Source organism: Urocampus carinirostris, chromosome 20, assembly GCF_059441175.1.
Source record: "Urocampus carinirostris isolate Australia breed hairy pipefish chromosome 20, RoL_Ucar_1.0, whole genome shotgun sequence".
Taxonomy (NCBI): Eukaryota; Metazoa; Chordata; class Actinopteri; order Syngnathiformes; family Syngnathidae; genus Urocampus; species Urocampus carinirostris.
Window position 1 is genome coordinate 29,071,020 of NC_142368.1, and position 23,202 is coordinate 29,094,221.

At 42.9% G+C, this 23,202-nt stretch overlaps 2 protein-coding genes across 2 annotated transcripts in view; both read right to left on the reverse strand.

The window, feature by feature from the left end:
- The window catches only part of dusp10 (dual specificity phosphatase 10), a 41,831-nt gene that overhangs the window by 6,616 nt on the left and 12,013 nt on the right, over window positions 1–23,202 (reverse strand). Inside the window, 2 exon segments of the mRNA XM_088324615.1 lie at window positions 12,535–13,109; window positions 13,111–13,279. Of these exon segments, the coding sequence (XP_088180741.1) occupies window positions 12,535–13,109; window positions 13,111–13,279 (744 nt within the window).
- On the reverse strand, window positions 15,985–22,610 carry LOC148346815 (zinc finger BED domain-containing protein 4-like). The gene is made up of 3 exons (XM_088325641.1): window positions 21,779–22,610; window positions 21,315–21,573; window positions 15,985–16,042 (listed from the first exon to the last, which is right to left on the reverse strand). Exons 1-3 carry the CDS (start codon window positions 22,608–22,610, stop codon window positions 15,985–15,987), a joined length of 1,149 nt encoding a protein of 382 aa, XP_088181767.1.

Consider the following 23,202-nt stretch of genomic DNA (forward strand, 5'->3'; position numbering starts at 1 on the left):
AAGAAGACTTAAAGTGACCACTTTTCTTATCATTTTTTTAACAGCTTTTTGTGAGGTTTTGGTTTTTTAGGTACCCATAACGGCTAAAAGGTGGAAAATTATGTCAGTACCGTCTAAGTGAGGCTCATTATGTAAAAATCAAATGCTTAACCCTTTAACGTTCAACCGACCTGCCCGCGGCCTGTCGGGCTGTTGATAAACAAAGTTGTGTCTTCACAATGTCACCACTCCCTGAAATGTGCCATGCCACATATCAATGGAAAGCTTTAAAACTTGGGATTCAAGAAATCTTGACTATTTCAAATGTTCAAAAAACTCATTACAAAAACATCCCCGTCAGTCTGCACCACATACGCAAAAACTATACAGCAGGCATAGCTCACTATAGCTATAACGTATTTACAGCTATAACGTATCTTGGGCGTCAGCTTATGATACGAGTCTCCATAAATGTGGTGTGGTCACATTCACGAAAGTCCAATGAATTAAACTGTATAAAATACTCCAAAACAGACGATAATGCCGACACATGTAAAAAAAAAATCCGCCTAAAAGCATTTCTGCATCATTGGACATTCCTTGTTGCAAGCTGGCTGTTTCGCCACATAATTCCTGTTTACAAATCAACAGGCGCGCGATAAATGAATGAATCACGACAGGTCCTCCAGCAAAAAAATCTCGTTATTTTTAGCCAGTGTCGACTTGTGAATGTTTTCCAAAATGGTCGTTAGCCTCTGAACTTTTGATTGACATCACTCTTGGCCAAATTACAGGCCTTTTCACAGTTCACAGCCCACATTGGTCTATAGAGCCTGTTTTGATTACACGGTGATCACCTCTTTTAGCTTCAATTATCTTTGGCCAGTAGTAACCAAATCAAATGATAATTGACACATTGGCTAGTAAATGAAGTTCTGTAGGAGGGTTACACAGATTTCAGAAGTGTATTTAATGCATGTTCAATCATAATTGTACATCCTGTTGTAATAAAAAAAAATGGAAATAAAGAAGTGTATTCAAATCAGACCCCAGAATAAACATGCATAAGCCACTCGTAATTCATTTTTATGCACTAAGTGTACACAATCATTTATTGACGTCTGGAAGGACAATCAAACATTTACAACTCTTTCAAAATTTCTAAAAAAAAAATCCCAAAGTAAAATACAAAGTTGCAGAGGTTTTAGTAATCAAATCTGGTCCTCTCCAAATGGCTACTTTTGGAAACGCCTTGACCTAACCTTGGAAAAATGTGTGAAATACAATTATGTCTTTTCAGATTGTGATCAAATTTGACAAGGTACCAGTTGAGGCTCCAATCTACTGTCTCACCTGTTTTCCAGCCAAGATGCCTATGCTAAACTCAATATTCGGTTGAGAATAAAAACCTTCTATTCCTGTGTGTACCAACTATAATTACTCAAGGTTAGTAGCACTTATTTCAGTTTTTTTTTTCATTTCAATTTGGGACAAAACTTCAGTGGGTTACCTTTCAAAGGGGACCAAAACTGTTCCGGATTGAAACAATTGGAAAAGTAAAGAAGAAATAAAACATTGCATGTTGTAGTTTGTCTGTTTCCTATTGTGGTGTTGTGTAATACACTCCCCTTCCTGCAGTGTCGCTGTATACCAATGTGCAGCCTTGTACTTGTGCTTGAGAACTACCGAGGAAGAAGTTAAGTAAACACCCAATGAATGTACCGTCCATGCCTGTCTTGAATCTACTACGAATCCTACTACAACCCTACTACATGCACAACATATTGGCGACGAGGATGACTTGTATTGGAATCTCACAACCCCCTGCTTTGCTTGAAATCCCGGGTGAGCCTACGATGTTGTACACCAGATGATTCAAATGTTCGACAATTACCCGCTAGCATTGACTGCAAACGACATGCTGGACAAACGAAAACGCGCACTACTGCTGCACTGTTTAGGCACAGAAGGGCAGATATTTTTTCTTTCCCTTCCCGACACTGGCACTTCTTACAAATCCACCTGTGATGCGCTAAAAACTTTCTTTGTACCGAAGATGAATGTCGCGGCTGAGCGTAGCAAGTTCTGTCAGCGTGCTCAGAGACCGGGCGAGACCACTGCTCAGTTCATTGCCGCATTGAGGGACTTAATTACTAACTGTGACTTTGGCACGTTTACTGATGATATGATTAGGGATCAATTCATTGAGAAGATGTCCTCTTCGAGGATCAGAGAACGCTTGCTGTTGGAAACGGACTTAAAACTTGACAAAGCGATCACTATTGCTACACAAATCGAATCCGCTACGACAGAAGTTAATGCTATTGCTCCTGTGCACGTGCCCGACGTCCCTGTGAAGCTCGTGCAACAAAGTGATAAAAGGAATCGGAGCAGTACGCATACACAGCGCTCGACAGATAAAAGGAATCAACACAAAACCTGCTACCGTTGTGGCTCCAACTCTCATCTAGCAAATGACCCCAAATGCCCTGCTAAAAATGCAAAATGCAACCAATGTGGAAAAATGGGACATTTTGGTAAAGTGTGCCGCAGCGAAAATCCTACTCGATCAGTGAGAGAAGTTACTGTCCCAGTCCTTACTGTGTGTCATGTAGCCCCTACAGCTGCAGTCCCAAAGCGCCTTACATGTACAGTTGCTCTCCATGCGAATGATGAAGAGTCAATTACTACTGACCTGCTTGTGGACACTGGTTCAGAAGTCTCAATTCTGCTAGAGAGAATTTACAGACATTCATTCATGCACGCGCCTCTTTCAAAGCCTACTGTACGCCTGGTGACCTACATACTTACTTACTTATTGCTCCAGCGAAGGTCGGGGGGTCCCGTCCCTGTGCGTTGAGCCGACCAGATGAACCAGGTTTTTCCAATGCTGGCGGTCTTGTGCCAGCTGTTCTGCATCCTCTACGGCAACTCCGTGTTGTTGGAGGTCGCCCGCAACGACGTCGAGCCATCGAGTGCGGGGTTTCCCTCGTGGTCGTCTCCAGCCTGCGGCCTTTGGGTCAAACTGGAGAATGGCTCGTGTCGGATGGTCTGGTGGTAGACGAAGGACATGGCCAAACCAGCGGGTGCGGCGTTGTGCGACCAAGGAAGATGCTTGGGGCTGGCACGTGCGGGCTCTGAGCTCTTTATTGGAGACTCGCTGGGGCCACCTGATGTTCTCGATGGTTCTGAGAGCCCTGCTATCAAAACCATCGATTCTTGTGGCCAGGGTGTCGTTCAGGGGCCATGTTTCTGAGCCATAAAGCAGGTGACCTACATGAAGAAACCAATTCCAGTGTTGGGCTGTCTTCAACTTACTGCTACATACTGCAACCAGAGTGCACATACTGATTTCTACATAGTTCCTGACGGTACTCCAATACTGGGAATGGACCTGTTCACTGCACTTCGCCTCCACATACAAGATGGGCAGTCACACTGTCAACACTACAAATGCTTTAGGCGTTGCTACAGGTTTTATACGCAAAGTTAAAGTGCGTGCTGATGTTCCTTCAGTCCAGCAAAAGCTACGCAGACTCCCATATGCCGTGCGTGACAAGGTGTGGGAGGAGCTGACGAAACTGGAAACTGATGGCATCACCGAGAGAGTCGACGCGTCTGCCTGGGTGTTGCGAGCAAGAAAACAGGTGGCATTCGTGTGTGTGTGGACTTACGTGAACCAAACAAGGCTGTGGTGATAGACAGTCACCCGCTGCCACACATTGAGGAGGTGTTCACTGAGCTCCGTGGTGCTACAATGTTTTCCACGATGACCTACAAAATGCATACCACCAAGTGCAGCTACATCCAAGCAGCAGAGATCTTACAGCGTTTATAACACAAGATGGACTGTTTCGCTTCACACGGGTGCCTTTCGGCCTGGCATCAGCACCCAGTGCCTTTCAACGCATGATGTCTCAGATCCTGGCTGGTCAAAAGGGCGTGCACTGCTATTTGGACGACATCATTGTCAGTGGGGAGACGCCTGAAATACATGACGCCAGATTGAACACCGTCCTTAATCGTTTACAGGAGAGTGGGCTGAAGCTCAATGCTGCAAAATGCCACTTCAGAAAAACAGAGTTGTCCTTCCTTGGGCATCTCATCTCTGCCTCTGGTCTACATCCAGATCCTGGCCATGTACGGGCTGTGGTTGAAGCTCCCCCTCCACACGACGCTCAATCTCTGCGATCTTTCCTAGACCTGACTGCGTGGTACTCAAAGTTCATCCCCAACTACGCCATGCTTGTGAAACCTCTCCGTGCTCTACTCAGACAGTCTGCTACATTCCACTTGTCTGAAGAGGCGCAAGCGAACTTTTCCAAAGTGAAGGAGATCATCACTACTAGCTCTGCACTCGCCTTGTTCGACCCTTCCCTGCCAACTGTCGTGACAACAGCTGCGTCAGACTATGGCATCGGTGCTGCGTTGACACAAATGAAAGGTGACATAGAACAGACCATTGCATTTGCTTCCAGGACGCTGACTGCATGCGAGCGAAATTACTCAACAGTCGAAAAAGAGGCTTTGGCATGCTTCTGGGCGACTGAAAAGTGGCATACTTATCTCTGAGGCCGTCAGTTCACTTTACGGACTGATCATAGCCCTTTGACCACTCTACTCACAACCAAAGGCCTTGGACGTGCAGGCCTGAGAATAGCTCGCTGGTCTGCTCAACTGCTGTGTTTTAACTACACAATCGAATACAAACCGGGACATGAGAATGTTACTGCAGATTGCTTGTCACCACCTGCTTGCAGCATGACAAAACAGCAACCACACGTACTGCCCCGTTACAGCCTGTGCCTACCCCAACTGCTGCCTGGGAAAAGGTTGCTGTGGACATTGTTGGTCCTATTCACTCTGCGCCTGCTGATTGCCGCTTCGCCATCACCCTCATTGACTATTACAGCCGATGGCCTGAGATTGCTTTCTGCTCAAATGTTACTCCTGCCTCTGTTATGACTTTTCTTTCCATTGTGTTTAGCAGAGAATGTAATCCACAGGAAATTGTTACTGACAATGGCCCTCAGTTAGTGTCGACCGAGTTTGAAGCATTCCTTAGTGACAGGGACATCACACACCGTTGCAGCTCTGTGTACTACCCACAGGCCAACGGTGAAATTGAGCGTTTCAACAGAGTCTTCAAGGACTGTCTACAAACAGCCAACATTGAAGGTAAACCACTGAAAGCCTTCTTCACTGAGTTTTTACACACTTACAGAGCCACACCACATGCCGTGACTTCAGTGTCCCCCGCTGAACTGTTGCATGGTAGACCACTGAATACAAAGCTTCACATCACAGGTCTTCACTCCATGCGTCCCACTGCTGACAAAGGCAACATGCTACAAAACATACAAAACAAACAACGGAAGTCAAAACAATACACCGACAAACGTCGCGGTGCAAAATCACCCAGCTTCCAGATTGGCTCTGCGGTTCACATCCGCAAACCTGGAATCATTGCCAAAGGACACTCAAAGTTCACCAAGCCACTGACAGTGGTACCCCAAAAGGGTCCAGCCACTTATCTGCTGTCTGATGGAAAGGTGTGGAATGCTTTCCACCTTGCCCATTCTTCCACCTGTGTTGCTGCTTCAGCGCCACAGCCTGCTGATGCTGATGCTTGTCTCCTGCCAAGCAACCAAGGTGCTGAGCCACCTGAACCTGAAACTGTGCCCTCACCACATCCCTCTCCTAGTGCACCGAGAATACGACATGCTCCTGCATGGCTTCATGATTACGTGACTTTAAAAAAAAAGATACCGAAAAGATGTGGTTAAAAAATTTTTTTTTAAAAAGACATGATGAATGTTCATTGTTTAAAAAATTGTCGTGTTTGTTTATGATGTGATCCTCATACAGTCTGCTTATGTTTACACACTTTTTTCTCTGTCTTTCGTTCTCTCATTCTCCCTCTCTTTCTCTCTTGCTGTCTTTTTTTCTTTTTCTTTCGCTGTCTCGCTTTATTTTTTCTCTTATGTTAGTCTCTCCTTATTTTTCTCTCTGCCTCTCTCTTTTTTAATCTACAAACCCAGCCCCAGTGGGAATGTTTTTTTTTCTACTGTGTGGCACCAGAGCTAAACTTAATTTGACACCCCTGCTTTGCAACATAAGTATTCTGAATATCGATGCTTGGTATCCGTTCATACTTGAGTATTATAACCCTTGTAAATATTGAACAAGGATAGAGTAAGAACTACGTGCATTTTCTATCACAACTCGTATTTTTTAATGAGAACAGCCTTTCATGTTAAGTGCATGTTTAGAGTCTCATCAGGCGACGGCTGATTTATGGGGCGGACTATTTGCGCCTGCCTCGTTCTTTTTTCGCAGGCATACAAATGCTTCCTACGGCTACACCGGCGCCACTTTCAGCACCCGCACTGGAGACAACCGCATTACATCCAAGTTGACTAATTTTTTTACCTCACCTTCCACTAATGAACCATTCTTCTTCATAAACACGACCTGGGACCAGTGTTACCTCTAAAGTGCATGCGTGCGCAATTGCACACTGCCCAGACCACCACGCACAAGAAAATCTATCCAGCGCATAGAAATCAAGGCTCAAAATTGTCAGTAGCAATTTCGGCCAAAATTACAATGCATGCAGGTAAAAACAACACGGATTCCCTTGGCGGTGTGTTTTAATTTCAATATTTTAAGTCAATGTTGAAGTTGCACGAAGTTGATTAAAGTCAGTTCCGTTTTTGAGAACCAGCTTTTTCGGTTCAGCTCACTAAAAATAGCTGGCTCTTTTTTATGTTGCTTTTGAAAAAAAAAGTAAAAAGCTCAGGGGAAAAAAAAAAAGAAACAAGAAAAATAAAGTAAAAAGTTAGGGGGGAAATTAATAAAATGAGGGGGGAAAATAGGAAAAAATTGTTTGTTAAAGCAGAAAAAAACAGTGAAAAAGAAGAAAAAGTCCAGAAAAAAATAGAGAAAAAGAAATAAAAGAAGAAAAAAAAGAAAGAAAATAGAGGGAAAAAATAAAGAAGAAAAAAATGTTTTGGGTGTCTCTGATCGGTCTTGTTTCATTCAAATAATTTACAATTATATCAAGTCAATCTTATTGCCAATATTGTACTGCCACTAAAAAGTGTGATTAAATGCAGTTCTGTATTGTGCAGCCGACAAAAGGATGAAAGCAACAAAAACAATCTGGAGAGCTGTTTGGAAGCCAAAATAGACTGCTTTTTTAGTGAGGCAAACCAGAAGAGCCGCTTCTCTCATGTAGTCTAACGGTGCAGGCGATAATTAAAGTAAAACACACTTGTCTCTCTATATTTTAATGCCTTAGTCAAAAAATATTAATACAATATATTTTTTTAAGTGATCTCCAGGAATAACTGCTGATTGTTATTGTATTACATTGTTTACTGTTTATATTTGTTGCACTTAAAGTGTAGGAATTTTTTTACTGGCGAGGCACAATAAATATTAAAAGGTTCGATTACTGTCTGTTCAACTGATTTGTAAATGTCTAATTATTTGAGATATAAGAACTTATTTTTAGAGTAAAGGAATTTGGGACTTTCCTTGGTAACGAGACACTTTTACTCTAGAGTAATTCAGTTAATAACTCAGTTACTTTTTGGAATAAGTAGAGAAGAACTATAACCAATTACTTCTTTAAAGTAACGTACCCAACAGTAGTCACGGCCTACCCTGGCAACAGCTGTTTCTCTACACCAGGGGTCAGCAACCTTTTCGGTGTGGAGGGACACTTTCAAAGGCTCTTGTAAATCAGTGTGCCACAACAAGATTAACTCGCACAACAATTTTTTTATATCCAACAGAGCTGTCATTTATCACCAGTCCAAGAATACAACATGGATATACATTGAAATCGTATAACTGACCAATTTTTCTTCCACTATTCGTGTTCATCAATAAACTAAAAACTGAATGTGAGCAACATGTGGAAAGGCCTCTAGACATCCATGAAGTCAACTATTTACCACAAGAATAAACCATTTTTCATCAACAATGAACTACAATCAATAAACAAGTGATATGGACAGTCAGTGAAATCTTATTGCAGAAAATATCAAAACTTGAAACGCACACTCACTTCTTTAATATATTCACCATCAGTAAATGGTTTTCTGTGGTGAGTGATGCAATGAGCAATGTGATACCTTGCTTCAGTGGTGGTGTGTGTAGCAGTTTGTTTGCCACACCTGGAAACAACGCGTTTTAATGCCTCCGCCTTGTCAGACTCGTGCTTGAATTCATGTTTATGTTTTGTCTTGTAATCATGTTTAACACTTTATGTGCGAGGCACAATGTCATGATTGCCATGGCTGCCAATTGGCCGCGCCCATGTGTGTCACGGTTGCCGTGGTGCCCAATTGGCCCCGCCCGTGTGTGTCACGGTTGCCATGGTGCCCAATTGGCCCCACCAGTGTGGTGCCAGCTGCGGCTCGTTGAGAGATTGACTTTCTGTTTATTTAAAGCTCAGCACTCTCTTGCTTCAGGATCAGCCCGTCAAACGAACTTCTGCCCCACAAGACGTGGGTTCTGAATCGGCCCCCTTTTTCCTGTGATATCTCCAGTCCGGTATTGTTCCCGTTTATTGTTGTCCTGTTTAATTTCGGGTTCCAGTTTAGTTTCCGTCTGTTTTTGTCCTGTTTATTAAATTCTCCAGTTTTCGTTCCCGTCTAGTGTCTCCTGTTGATTTTCAATATCCTGATCCGTTATCTATCCTGTCTGTCACTTCCTGTCCGGTATTGACCCCATCTGTCCGTCATCAACTCGGGCAATTGGTATAGGTCATGTCAGTCTCTGGCTTCCGGTCTTTTCACGCCAGACCGGCTACCTAACGTGCATGACACCCCATGTCCCATAAAATAAAGGCTTGTGTGAGAAGGTCACGCGATTGGGTCCTGTATCTGTTCTGGTTCTGACAGTACGGGCTGACCACAAAATGGACCCAGCGAATACTCACACAAGCGCGAATTGGGGAGAGCGGTCAAGTGACGTCACCGTCTTTCAGCTGCTGTTCCAGAAAATTGAACAGATCGTGCGGCATCGGCAGGAGAAATTAGATAAGCTTACTGAGCTCCTGTCACGTCGGCTGTCGGCAACGGCCCCGCCTCCCGGGGGCTCTCTTCCTGCCGTGCTGTCGTGTTTCCTGCCCATTTGGCCCACGGACTCGCCCGCCATGGCAATTGCTGTGCCTCAAATGGGGTTTTTGGGGAAATTTGGCGCCGATCTGTCAGAGGTCCCCGTCGGCCTTTCTGCCGCGCACGTCAGCCACTCTGCCGCGGCCGTTGGCTGGCCTGACTCGCCCTTCGGCTGGCCTGACTCGCCCTTCGGCTGGCCTGACTCGCCCTTCGGCTGGCCTGACTCGCCCTTCGGCTGGCCTGACTCGCCCTTCGGCTGGCCTGACTCGCCCTTCGGCTGGCCGACTTGCCTGAATCGTCCGTCGGCCTGCCCGTGTGCCTGCCTGCCCGTGTGCCTGCCTGGCCCGTCCGTCTGCCTGCACATCTTCCAGCCTGGCTCGTCCGTCTGCCTGCAGGTCTTCCAGCCTGCCTCGTTTGTCTGCCTATAAGTCTTCCAGCCTGGCTTGTTTGTCGGCCTGCACGTCTGCCTGCCAGGGTCATCCGTCTGCCTGCCTGGGTCATCGCTTTACGGTCGGCCTGCACGTCTGCCTGCCTGACTCGTCCGTCTGCCTGCCTGACTCGTCCGTCTGCCTGCCTGACTCGTCCATTTGCATGCTGGCTACCGAACGTGCATCTCCCGTAAAATAAAGGCTTGTGTGAGAACGTCACGTGATTGGGTCCTGTATCTATTCTGGTTCTAACACACAATGCTCCCGAGGCATAATGCACAAACAGCACGTTTTTTTTTCTTGCACGAAGCCCCAGTCATCTGTCCACACTGGCTAAAAATGACAAGATTTTTTTTTGCTGGAGGAGCTGTCGTGATTCATAAATTTATCGCGCGCCTGTGTTTCGTTGGCTGGGTTAAAACACGGATCTCTCCTCCTCTACTGGGCGCCGCGCAGACACACGCTCACACACGGAGCAGAGGAGGAGCGGCGCTACCGTAAAGCCTCTAAACAACACGGTGCACGACTGAATTTCAGGTAAAAATTCACTTCTTTTTTTTTTAAAAAGAATAATTATTATTTTGCCGTGCACTTGCGTGCCACTAGATAGCCCCTTGCGTGCCACAGCTGGCATGCGCGTCATAAGTTGCCAGCCCCTGCTCTACACTGATATAAAAGGTAGAAAGCGTGCATGCTCGTCAGCGGGGAAGCTCAAAGAAAGTGGTTTGATGCAGCGTTCCGCGCCATTAAACAACCAACTTGCCTGGGCCAAGTCAGCCGACCACAGCAATAAAAGTCAGAGTTTAACAGGCAAACACCGATCCTTGTTACGCAACTTTTGCACCGTTTCATCTCAGTTTGTAGTGGCACTAAAGCACGGCTAACTCAGGGTAACATGGTAATAACATTGTAAAATGGAATCCATTGATGTATTTTTCCAGGCAAGTCCAAAATTAACACATTCATGGAAGATGAAGACTAGTTTTTTTGTAACTCACAGAACAGCCAACATTCACACAAGGTTACTTCATTCATTATTTCATTTTTAAAGCAATAGTATTTTCTAGTGGTGGTTAACAACACTTACCTTCAAATCCCACCACACGGAAAGCATTCAATAGGGGATTTAAACAATATTTGTGAGGACAACACTCCGCTGTTCAAATGTGCACATTGCATGTGATGTCACGTGTCTTCTTCTGACATGCGTTCAGACAGGGAAATTAAGTCGCATACAAGTCACATTTATTGGAAATATGAACGATCTCAAAAAAACAATGGGATTTTACCATAAAATTGGAATTGAGCATAACGCTGTAGCCAAAATTAATAATATGTGCCCCCCAGTAATGCTGACCAAAGTATAAAATACATTTGGACAAAAAGAAAAAAAAAAATCAAAATTTCACCAGATGATGGCAGTAGCCTTTTGCCCTTAGTTTTCTGAGACAATTCTATCCCACATCGTTTCCAAAATCGCGATTGTAAGGGACGCCTCTTCCAGGACAAGTGGAAATTGAAGTATCTTTTTCACCGAAATCCGAAACTACTGTGTCTGCATAAATCGCCAAATAACTGTGGTTGTTTTAAAAAATACATAATATCAAGAGCAGGGATCTCAAACTCAATTTACCTGTGGGTCGCCAGAGCTAGGGTCTGGATGAGATTGGGCCAAATCGAGTTTTACAAAAAATAAAAGAATTAAAAAACAATCAGAAAAAAACATTCCACTGTTTTCAAATATTATTTTTTCAGTTACTATACACACAAAAAAATACATCATAAGAAAGTAAATCCAACAGTAATAAATTAATCCATAATCAGCTAGGGCTGCACTAAAAGGGATCGTGCGTTGTATTTAGTTCCTCCAGATGGTTTAAAAAATGTCACTCTTTAAAAAAAGAAAGAACAATTGATTTAAATAATTCATGAAAATACATGAACCTATAGCTGTGCAATTTTCATTCTTCTAGTGATTTTTAACACTCATCTTCAAAAGAATGACAAAACAAAACAACAACAAAAAACACACTTTCTTATTAAGGCAGGGGCCTCAGACTGTCATCCTGAAGGGCTGTAGATGGCCCCAGGTCAAAAGGCATTGCCAGATGAAACACGCTAACTATGACAAGCTAAAATGGAAATGAACGCTGTGAAAAGGTGAAGCCACTGGAAGCAGCACTTTTGCACGAGATCCCGCGAGTCAAAAGAAAATGCTATGAGGTCAACACACTGACTGCCAAGCACTGCATTATTATTTTTGCATATTCGGGGATTTTTTGTTGCTGTTTGACTTTAAATTCATTCAGTGTGTAAAAAGCTAAAATGGTTCTGCATTTTTAATTTTTTGGGGGTGGATCTGAAAATATTTTGATTTATATTTCATGTTTTTTTCAGGGATCCAAGCAAAACATATTATTTTATTGCTAAATAATTTGGTACATATTGGGGTTTTAGTTGTATAGTATGTAGTATGTGAAGCCCTTAAGACTTTTTGTGATAAAGGGCTACACAAATAAATATGACTTGACCTGACTTTTGTGTATTATAATTAATAGTATATCATTAGTAAAACAAAAAGTATGAGGAGCTGTTAAGAAGCTAAAAGAGCCGGATATTCTCATTTAGCCGGGCCAAAAGAGCCGTTTTTTTCTAAATAGAGCTGTCCTCTTCGGTGCAACCAGTAGGGGGTGGAGATTCTTCAGATGACAACCCTATAATGACATGTCACCAAAGCAGGCGTGTCAACGTAATTATCACACACTTTTTTGAAAATGAATTAATTCATTGCATGGTCGATAAGAGTCAGACTGCCAAGAAACTTGGGTATGGTAACAATTTTAAGCATTTTCAAGCACTTCACCCAAAATTCAAGCATTTTCCTGATCTTGAACACACATTAAAATTCAAGCATTTTCAAACATTTCAAGCACCCGTACCGACCCTGTATATTGTGTAGCGAAGTTCCTACCTAATAATATGCCAGGAAAACCCACCTTTGAGAACGACAGGGTCCTTGCCCCACCTACAGAGTGAGTCCAGCACCACATGTAACGGGTGCGAAGGCGCCAACCAGCCAGGCTCTGAGGTACTGTTGTCGTAAACCACCATTTCTTTGGAGGCGACGCCGTCGAACGCATCCTTTCCCTCCCGGCAAGAGATGAGGTCTAGCGCCGTGATCTTTCCCTCCTGCAGGCGCCGCTGGTTGATTTTATCCGAGCAGTTGATGTGAATGGCCCCTCGGATGTGGCTCTTGTTGTACTCGGGGAAGGCCCGGCAGTCCATGATGACGGGCAGGGGTCCCATGGAGTGACCCACGGGGCAGCGTGCCATCCGTCTTGCTAACTCATCGGGGCTGATGACCCTCACGGCGGCGGTAGACGGAGCTTCGACGGCATAGCTGAGGTCAGGGCTGCAGCAGCTCACCAGTCCTTGGCTGAGGCCAGGGTTATTCTTTTGGTAGGTGGTGACCGAGCAGCAGCTGGCACTGCTACATCCGCAGTACAAGGAGGGTGTGGAACCATTGGATGAGGACATATACGTCCTTGCTGCGGCCGACCGGGTCCTCTTCCTCCCCCTTGCCTTGGTCCGAGGCGATGGAGTCCAGGTAGGCGGTGTCCTGTTGCAATCGTGGTTCCTGAGGTTGGATCGGCCTGGGCAGGGCCACCACAATTCTGTCGTCGAGGGGAGATGGAGGCATGGGGAGGCAGCGGGCTAAACTTTGACAGAGAACACAACACGCTGCTCTGACGCAAAAAAAAAAAAACAGACAAATAGTAGATAATATTAAACAAGGCAAAATTACAGCTTTTTAAAATTTGTATCAAAACAATTACAATAAACCCTCCCCCACGAGATATGGCATTCATCCCTTATTTGTTTTTCGCCCTCGCTCTATGCCTGCTATTGGTCGATGTCATATACAATGCTGGTCTGCTAGGTTTGCGTAACAGCATCATGTAAATGCCGACATACCATTAGTTGAAATTAGAGAACAAGAAAAAATTGAATCTTGAAATAATACCATCTTTACTGTTAAATTACATTTTATCTTGTCTATGTGATGGTACTACAACACTTTTTTTTCACAAAATGACTAAAAGCATTTCACAAAAAACTAAGTTTTTTTATCAGGAAATGCACTGCTCAAAATCAGAGAACACACTGACCAAAAATTCTGAAGGTTACTAGAATCAGCAATTAGTAAGAAGTGTACATGCCTCTGCTTAGAATGACTTCAGCACATCTGCAGCCACAGAATAGCACTACTCTCACACACTGCTCTGGTGTTTTATGTCCATTCTTCATCCAGCCTCCTCCACAGTTTGGTGATTGTAGTGGCTTTCTTAACCATACCTTTGTCACCAAGGATTTTCCAGAGGGTCTCTATTAGGTTGAGATCAGAACTCTGGGCAGGACATGCCATTAATTCAATGTTTTCAACTTAAAGAAAATTCTTTACCTGTTTTCTTGTGTGACATGGAGCATTGTCTTGCATAAAGACTGCTGTGCGGATAAACAAGGTTCTGATACACATTTGAATTAATTCGGCGATGCAGCTGTACAAGAGACCAACTCCTGCTGTTGAAAACTTGCCCCAAACCATGACACTTCCTCCTCCACTTTTAACTGTCTTTTTTGTATACACTTTGGGTTTAATGTGTCTCCGATATGTAGTCAAACATAATGATTCCCATCAGACCCAAATAAATTAAATTTGCGTTCATCACTGAAGTGAGCTCTGGACCAGTTCTCCTCTGTCCACACAACATGCTTCTCAGCCAAGCACAGTCAAGCGTTTGATTTTTTTTACTCATGCAAAGTTTGGTCACTGCTACTTGGGCCTTCAGTCCAATGCTCTTAGATGGCGAGACACTGTATGGTGAGACAGGTCCTAACCATATTCAGCACTGAACTGGTGAGCGATTCCAGCTGCAGTGTGGAAGTGATTACCCATTGACATCCTCGGCAGTGACCTGTTCTCTCTTGCATTTGTCTTCCGTGGATGACCAGCCTTCTTGGGCGACTTGAACGAGTTTGTAGTTTTGTGAAGATTCAAAATTCTTGAAATCATAGATTTGGAATAATCAACTTGTATGGATAATAGTGTCATCCCTTTCGTTTTCATCTGGACATCCTGCTGCCATAGGCTTTCAGTCCCTTTAGATGGCCCACCATCTTGAAAGTGAAATGGGCAGTTAGAATGCTAGTTAAATGGGGGTTGACATATAATCAAGGAAATTAGCACCGTGTGCTAGATTAGTAGCATTTAGTGGGAGGCTATTGGGGGTGATGGACACAATTTATTACCCCTCAATTTTTTGGGGCAGCGAAAAAGACACGAGCCTTTTTTTCATGTATAATTTATTCTTTTATTTTTTAGTTTATTTGTTACACCGAAAAGTGAATATTTTTACTAGGCATTTTCTTGTGTCAGGCAGGGATTCCAGTTTAAATTTGCATGATATGAAAAAATTATGAATGAGTTAAAAGTTCACCGCAGAGGGAAAAAAAATGTTATTAAGTAGAAAAATTGACTTTTTTAAAAATACCGAATATTACATTATATTTATTATTTGTCATATACTGAACAAAGGCACGCTTTATTTTTCCCGCTTTTTGTCCTTTTTTGTTCACCCTCTACAAATTTTAATTTATTTTTCTTTTTTGTTAACTTTTTTTTTTTCATTTATTTTATTTTTTTGCTTTTTTATGCTTATTTTCTTCTTTTTTCGCTCGCCTTCCATTTGTCCTTCGCTTTTTTGTTTCTTTTGTCCCTAGCTTCTTTTTTCATTTTCTTTTTTGGCTTTTTCCTCTTTTTCTGTCCTTTTTTCCCTCCTTTTCTATTGTTCCTTTTTGTCTTTCATTGTTTTGTTTATTTTTTCCCAGCCATCTACTTCTTTTTTCTTGCTTTATTATGATTTAATCTTTTATTATGTTTTATTTTTATTCTCTCTTCTTTTTTTCGTCTTTTTTTTTTTCTTTTCTTTTTTTTCAGATTGCTCCCACCACTATATCCAGTTTTCTTTGGGTGGACGGAGCGTGTTCCTGGGTCAGCAACACGAGGAAAATACTTCTACAGAAATACTATGAAATGATAAGAAACTTCAGTGATACTATAATACAAACATACTGCCACATAAATATTACGACAGAAGTACTAACAAATACTAAAGATATACTAAAAAAATTCAACTATGGAAATAATAAAAAAATACAATTGCAGAAATACTGCAAGGAAGTTGAACTCCTACGATGTTCATCTGGAAATCCTTGTCAATTTTTATCGTGCGATTATTGAAAGTGTTTTAGCAAATTCTATTATTGTTTGGTTTGGTCGAAGTTCAATTCTGTAATCCGCACAGCGGAAAAGATTGTGGGCGCCGGTCTGCCATCCCTGGAATCTATATATAATGATAGAGTTTTGAAACGTACCTCAAATATTCTTAAGGATGAGAGTCATCCTGGTAATGATCATTTTCATCTTTTACGGAGCCGTAGACGCTTGAAGTCATTCAAGGGTACTAAAAGGTTTACAAACAGTTTTTACCCAAGTGCTGTCCGAATCTTTAATAATTGCAAATTGTAATTTCTGTTTTTCGTTTTATATTCTGAATGTTGAATGTTGTTACATTTTTAAATTCTCACTGAGCCGAGACAACGAGACAATTTTCGTTTATTTTTATGTGAAGATTATTGGTTGAATAAACCAACAATAGTCAAGTCATTTTTATTTGTATAGCCCTTAATCACAAATAGTCTCAAAGGGCTTCACAAGTTATTACATATAAGAATTTTAGGTTATTAATATGCTATAGAGTAGAAGTGAGTTTTAAGCTTGGACTTAAACATGTCCACTGAGGCAGCAGATCGAATCTCAGGGGGAAGAGCATTCCACAACACCGGTGCCCGGATGGAGAACGCTCTCGAACCAGCGGAACACTTCTTGGCTCTTGGGATCACCAGGAGACCGGCGCTCTCAGAACGAAGGCTTCGGGCCGGGACATAGGGGGAAATCAGATCTGAAAGATATGAGGGGGAAAGTCCATGTATGATTTTGTATAGTAATAGGAGAACCTTAAAATCACATCTTAGGCTAAGAGGCAGCCAATGCAGGTTAGCCAAAAATGGGGTGGTGTGATCGTACTTTTTTGTCCTAGTTAAAAGCCTCGCTGCAGCATTTTGTACCAGCTGAAGACTCTTGAGTCTGGTCATCGGAAGACCGGAAAGTAGTGCATTACAGTAATCGAGACGGGAGGTAACAAACGCTTGAATTATGATTTCCGCATCCGACTGAGGAAGTATAGGACGAATTTTAGCAATGTTACAAAGATGGAAGAAAGCAGTTCTAGTAATTTTCTTCACATGTGTTTGAAAGGACAGATCGGGGTCAAATATGACACCTAAATTTTTAAGTGAGTCGCTCTGTGTGATGTGGCAATTGTCGATGTTCACAGCAGTTTTAGAGAATAAGTCACGGGACTTAGATGGACCAATACCTAACATTTCAGTCTTTTCAGAGTTAAGAGGCAGGAATTGAGTGACATCCACTCTTTAGATTTTTTCAAGATGGCGGCTGCGCATGGATACATGCTTGCGGCTCGTAGCTCTCCAGCTAATCTTCTATTTATTGCCGTTCTCTTGTCTTTTTTGCTTTCACTTTTGGACACATGTGTGGCCAAAAACACTTACAGTAGGGACGAACTTATTCGGTTGGGTGGGCGTCTAAATTTCGATTTTTCGGGCACTTTTTATACCGCCTATGATATACCGAGCGAACTTCAAAGAGACCCGGCATCCTTGTGGACAGCTATTCCTTTTAATAAACGACGGCGGCGGCGCCGTAAAGAAAGGAAACAGAAGCGTGGTTGCCGTGCAGGTAGATGTGTGAAGCGTGTGAAGTCCAAGCAGCAAGATGGACGCGAGGATGGACGCGAGGATGTAACTAATTCCACCATTCATTCCTCGCCGGACAACCGACGCTTTAAACTCAGCGCTCACGAACGGCCACAACGCCGGGAGCTTTTGAAGATCTCGACAAAGACTACAAAGAGTTCAGCTAAGTCAAATGATTCAGCAAAGCTGAAATTTGGTCTGTTAAATATTAGATCGCTTGCTCCAAAAGCTTTACTTGTTGATAACATTATTCGTGATTATAAACTTAACTGTATGGGTCTTTGTGAAACGTGGTTACGCCCGGATGAGCACTTAGCGCTAAATTATGCCTCTCCCCCAGACTACGAGAGTAGTCATATAGCACGCACGCTGAAAAGGGGTGGTGGTGTTGCGCTAATCTCTGAAAAATCGCTCAAATTTAATACACGTACCTCTAATAATTACAAAACGTTTGAGGCTCTTGTGATGCGGTCCCCTCAATTGTCAATTGATGTAATAACTATCTATCGTGCACCTGGGCCATACACAACTTTCTTAGACGAATTTGCTGAACTTTTGTCTGAACTAGTAACCTATGCAGACAAAATTATAATTATGGGAGACTTTAACATTCATATGAACTCCCCACACAGTTCACTTACTATTGCGTTTAGTTCTCTAATTGATGCATTTGGTTTTACTCAACTGGTTGACTTGCCAACCCATAAAAATGGGAACACGCTAGACTTGATTCTGACTCGAGGAGTTTTAACCTCAAACATTATGGTGCTACCGTGTACTACTGTTATCTCTGATCATTATTTAGTGACATTTGAGGTGCTAACTAAATGTAGAGATAATAAAGCTGAGGGATTTAGCGGACGCAATATAAGCACTGGCACAGTTTCTGAGCTCTTTGAACTCCTTCCTGGAGCAGTTGCATCCTTTCCTAAATACAATGGCTCGATTGACTCACTCATGAATGAGTTCAATACCACCCTGACTAGTGTGCTGGATTCAATAGCGCCCATAAAACTAAAATCACGTCCTAAAAGACGCACACCTTGGTTTACTGATGAAACTAGAACCCTTAAAAAAGAATGCAGGAAATGGGAGAGAAAATGGCGCGCTACCAAGCTTGAGGTTTTCCATCAAACCTGGTGTGACAGCTTGTTAAAGTATAAAGCGGCCCTTGCCTCTGCAAAATCGGCCTACCTTTCGAAGGTGATTGCGTCTCAAAAGAACAACCCCAAAGCCCTTTTTGACACTGTAGCATCGCTTACAAGGCAACAGCCTATCGCAGACAGTTCGACACACTCTGCTCAGGACTTAATGGTCTTCTTCACTAAGAAGATTCAATGCATACAGGAAGAAATTGCAAAAGATATTGTTAGTACCACACGTATTAAAGGACTGAAATTTACAGATGCACGACAGGGTGGCTGCCCTGGGAAAATGGCCGGTTTTAGTGAACTGTCACTTGATGATCTCAAACAAGTGGTGAATGCGGCCAAACCGACAACTTGCCAGTTCGACCCGCTCCCAGGTTCACTTATTAAAAGTCTTTTTAGCGTCCTTGGGCCTTCAGTTCTAAATATTATAAATACATCACTCTCCTCAGGTGTAGTTCCAGCAGCTTTTAAGTCCGCCGTTATTAAACCCACACTGAAACGACCCAACCTTGATCCAGAAATATTAAGTAATTACAGACCTGTGTCAAACCTACCTTTCCTCTCTAAAGTACTCGAAAGAGTAGTGGCACAGCAGCTGAATGCTTTCATATCGGAGAATAACCTTTTTGAATCCATGCAATCAGGATTCAGGGCTAACCACTCTACTGAGACAGCTCTGATCAAGGTAACAAATGATCTCCTAATGTCAATGGATTCTGGCGCTTCTCTGCTGCTGGATCTTAGTGCTGCTTTTGACACAGTGCGCCATAATATCCTACTAGAACGGTTGGAAAAATGGATTGGTCTCTCAGGAGCCGTCCTCTCGTGGTTCAAATCCTACCTCTCAGATAGGACGCACTGTGTTAAATATGGTGAAACGACATCTGAGCCCTTTAATGTTACCTGCGGTGTTCCGCAGGGTTCAGTGCTCGGCCCCCTACTTTTCAACATTTACATGCTTCCATTAGGTGATATTATTCGCAAGTACAATATCAGCTTCCACTGCTACGCAGACGACACTCAACTATATCTTCCGTTGGAGGAATCTTCCACACTAAACTGTGGAAATTTGGAGGCCTGTCTCACTGAGATAAAAGAGTGGATGTCACTCAATTTCTTGCGTCTTAACTCTGAAAAGACCGAAATGTTAGTCATTGGTCCTTCTAAATGCCGGGACTTTTTCTCAAAAACTGCTGTGAACATTGACAAATGTCACATCACACAGAGTGACTCAGTTAAAAATTTAGGTGTCATATTTGACCCTGATCTATCCTTTGAGATGCATGTAAAGCAAATTACTAGAACTGCCTTCTTCCATCTTCGCAACATTGCTAAAATCCGTTCAATACTGTCTCAGTCTGATGCGGAAACAATAATTCATGCATTTGTTACCTCCCGTCTCGATTACTGCAATGCATTACTCTCCGGTCTCCCGAAGTCCAGAATCAAGTCTCTTCAGCTAGTACAAAATGCCGCAGCGAGGCTTTTAACTAGGACAAAAAAGTACGATCACATAACACCGATTTTGGCTAACCTGCATTGGCTCCCAGTTAGCCAAATATGTGACTTCAAAGTTCTCTTAGTATTGTACAAAATCATACATGGACTTGCTCCCTCTTATCTTTCAGATCTGATCTGCCACTATGTCCCGGTCCGAAGCCTACGATCTGAGAGTGCTGGTCTTCTGATGATCCCGAGAGCAAAGAAGTCTTCTGCTGGTTCGAGAGCGTTCTCCATCCGGGCACCGGTGCTGTGGAATGCTCTTCCCCCTGAGATTCGATCTGCAACCTCAGTGGAAATGTTTCAGACATGGGACCAAGTCACACATGTGCAAGTCTCAAGTAAGTCCCAAGTATTTTTTTCTTGGGCAAGTCAAGTCAAGTCAAGTCACAGGCTGTGTCAAGTCAAGTCAAGTCAAGTCCTGTAATAGGTCAAGTCAAGTCCAAGTCAAGTCACCTTTGGCGTACTGTTGTAATTTTAGCTTCAGAATCTGATCTTAATAAAGTGAAAGGCAATATATAAGAAATCAAGTAATCATCCTTGGCTAATGTGCCTAACCTGTAATAAAATATTTGTATCCTAAATACTCATGTTCAGTAAAATACATCATAGACTCAAACAAACAGTGATATCGTCAGTATTTGGTATTTATTGACAGAAAAAGTGATCTGTAGATCGAAACCCAAACTTTTACTTTTTTTTTACTTTTACAAAGTAACAATAACAGCTAAAACAAATACTAACTTACAGAGGATTAAACTGTCACATTTCTCTTGCTCTTTTCTTTGCAGATTTCTCTCTCACACGCTTTCTGTCACTCACTCAAACAGTATATCCATAAGTCAATCCCTTTTTATGAGGAAACAAATAACAGCTAAAACAAATAGCTTATTATTATTAAACTTTGTTACATTTCTCCTCTCTCTCTCACTCACACACTCACACACACTCACACACTCTCACTCACTCACTCACTCACTCACTCACTCACTCACTCACTCACTCACTCACTCACTCACTCACTCACTCAGTCACTCACAATGACACAAATTAACTCACTCACTCAGTCACTGTATATCCATCAGTCATTCCCTTTTTACAAGGTATTGCATTTGCAAAATAGAAGATTAGACAGGGTCTTATCTGCAAGCCGAGCTCGATGGGGTCTCATAATGATTCCACCATGGCTGAAGACTCTTTCCACTGGGGAACTTGAGGCTGGCACTGACAAAGCTTTCATTGCAACAGGAAAAAGGGCAGGGAGGACAGCCCTGTTTGCGTCCCAGAAGGACAGACAAGGCTGCCCACAACAAAGAGAAAAATAGTTATTTAGTTGTGTCTCTGGGTTGGTGGTTGGGTCCTGCTTGCGGCGTTTTTTGTAGCCTGAGAATAGGCCAGTGCTGTCTTCTTGCTGGCTTTCGCTTTCCTCCTCTAGGAATTCAGGACTCTGGGATGTTGTGTGAGGTTGCACCTCACGTAGAATCAGATCTAATTAAAACAAAGAAAAAAAAGGGCAAGCGTAAGATCTCATGAGCATTATTCAAAATTGAACATCCACAGTTTGATACGCTTGCAAAATCATCTCTAAAATGGATTATAATACTCATATAACTGTTTTGAATTACATTTCCATAATTTGATAATGGTGACACGCCTAAGTGTACATCACGTTAAAAAAAAAAAATCCACTGACCTTTTACCATGTCAACAATGTTATTCTTGACATCATCGGTGACAAGCACATCATGCTGAAGCCACATCATGGAGAAAGCCGGGTCCAGGACAGCTGACCTGATGTAGACTGGGTCTGCAAATGGCAGCTCTTCCCCTGATGCAGCTGACAACATCTTCACATTAACGAAGATTCCCCGGAACCGTTTCTTCAAAGAGAATTGCAGGCTATGGATCATGCTTCCCAGGAAGCGCACTTGCGGCTTGAGTCTTTCCAAGTGGTGGTTAAGAGACAATACACAGGGGAGGACAGAGCTAATCGTCACAATCTTCTCTCCCTGAGTAAGATCAGTGGCCTCTGCAAATGGCTGTAGCACATCACAAAGTTCCTTCATCAAGTTCCACTCCCTAATTGAGAAGACCAGCTCACTGTGTCCCGTGTTCTGAACAACACTGCACAAGTCCTGGTGACTGAATGAGAGCACTGCCTTGACTTGTCGGAAAGTTGAATTCCACCGTGTGTTTACAGCAGCGGGTATCCCTCGCTGATCAAACTTCTCCTCAAACGCATCTTTAAAGGTGCTGGATGTATGCAAGAGAGAGCTAAGCTTGGAGCATTTTGCAAAGGAACTGTTCATGATCCGTGCATCCTTGAGACCATCACCAACAGCTAACTGCAGAGTATGCGCAAAGCATTGCTGACGTTTAGGGCTTCCTCTGTTGATTGTGCGGTCCACAGTCTCCCAGTCACCTCTGGAGAGGTCTTCCCACAATTCTTCATCATCCAGATTGTCATCATCGGTTACTTCGTCATCTTGATCCTTCGGAAAACAGACTGAAAATGCTCGCTTCATATTCGCAGCATTATCACAGATTATGAAGTCGAGTTTTTTCCGAATGCCATAATCCTCACACAGGGAATCAAAGGCTTCAGCAATGCGCTCTCCTGTGTGAGATCCCTTGAATCTGCTGCATGCCAGCAGGTATGACTTCAGCATGACTCCTTCTGAGGTTGTTAAGACATGGCCAGTGACTCCCAAAAAGCCGCGCATCCTCCTATCTGACCAAATGTCTATGGTAACCGACACATGGTCTACACCAGCAAGAATCACTTTGATCTTTTCTTGCATGTCTGCAACAAGTGATTCTATTGTTGAAGTTATTGTTCTGCGGCAGATAGGCTGGTATTTGGAGTCGACCACAGACATGAAGTGCCTGAAATGTTTATTTTCCGTCATTGAAAGGGGCATGCTACATCCAATCACAAGATCTGTAACAATAGCATTGGTTATGGACTTCTGTTTGGGATGATTTGCTGAATATGCTTCCAGAGGACGAGACTGGATGAACTGTGATATTGCAGGCTGTGTAGTATCAGTGCAGGCGTTTCTTGTCCTTTCATACTCTGCATATCTGTGAAGCAGATGCAAAAACAAGAATGAGATG

What these genes read in the sequence shown, in the direction of transcription:
- LOC148346815 (XM_088325641.1), bottom strand. Translation starts at nt 22,610, where the DNA reads ATGAAGCGAGCATTTTCAGTCTGTTTTCCGAAGGATCAAGATGACGAA. An exon ending in CATTGTTGACATGGTAAAAG is followed by an intron (nt 21,574 to 21,778) that starts GTCAGTGGATTT and finishes TGTTTTAATTAG; the next exon opens with ATCTGATTCTACGTGAGGTG. An exon ending in CCTGTTGCAATGAAAGCTTT is followed by an intron (nt 16,043 to 21,314) that starts GTCAGTGCCAGC and finishes AATGACTTCAAG; the next exon opens with CGTCTACGGCTCCGTAAAAG.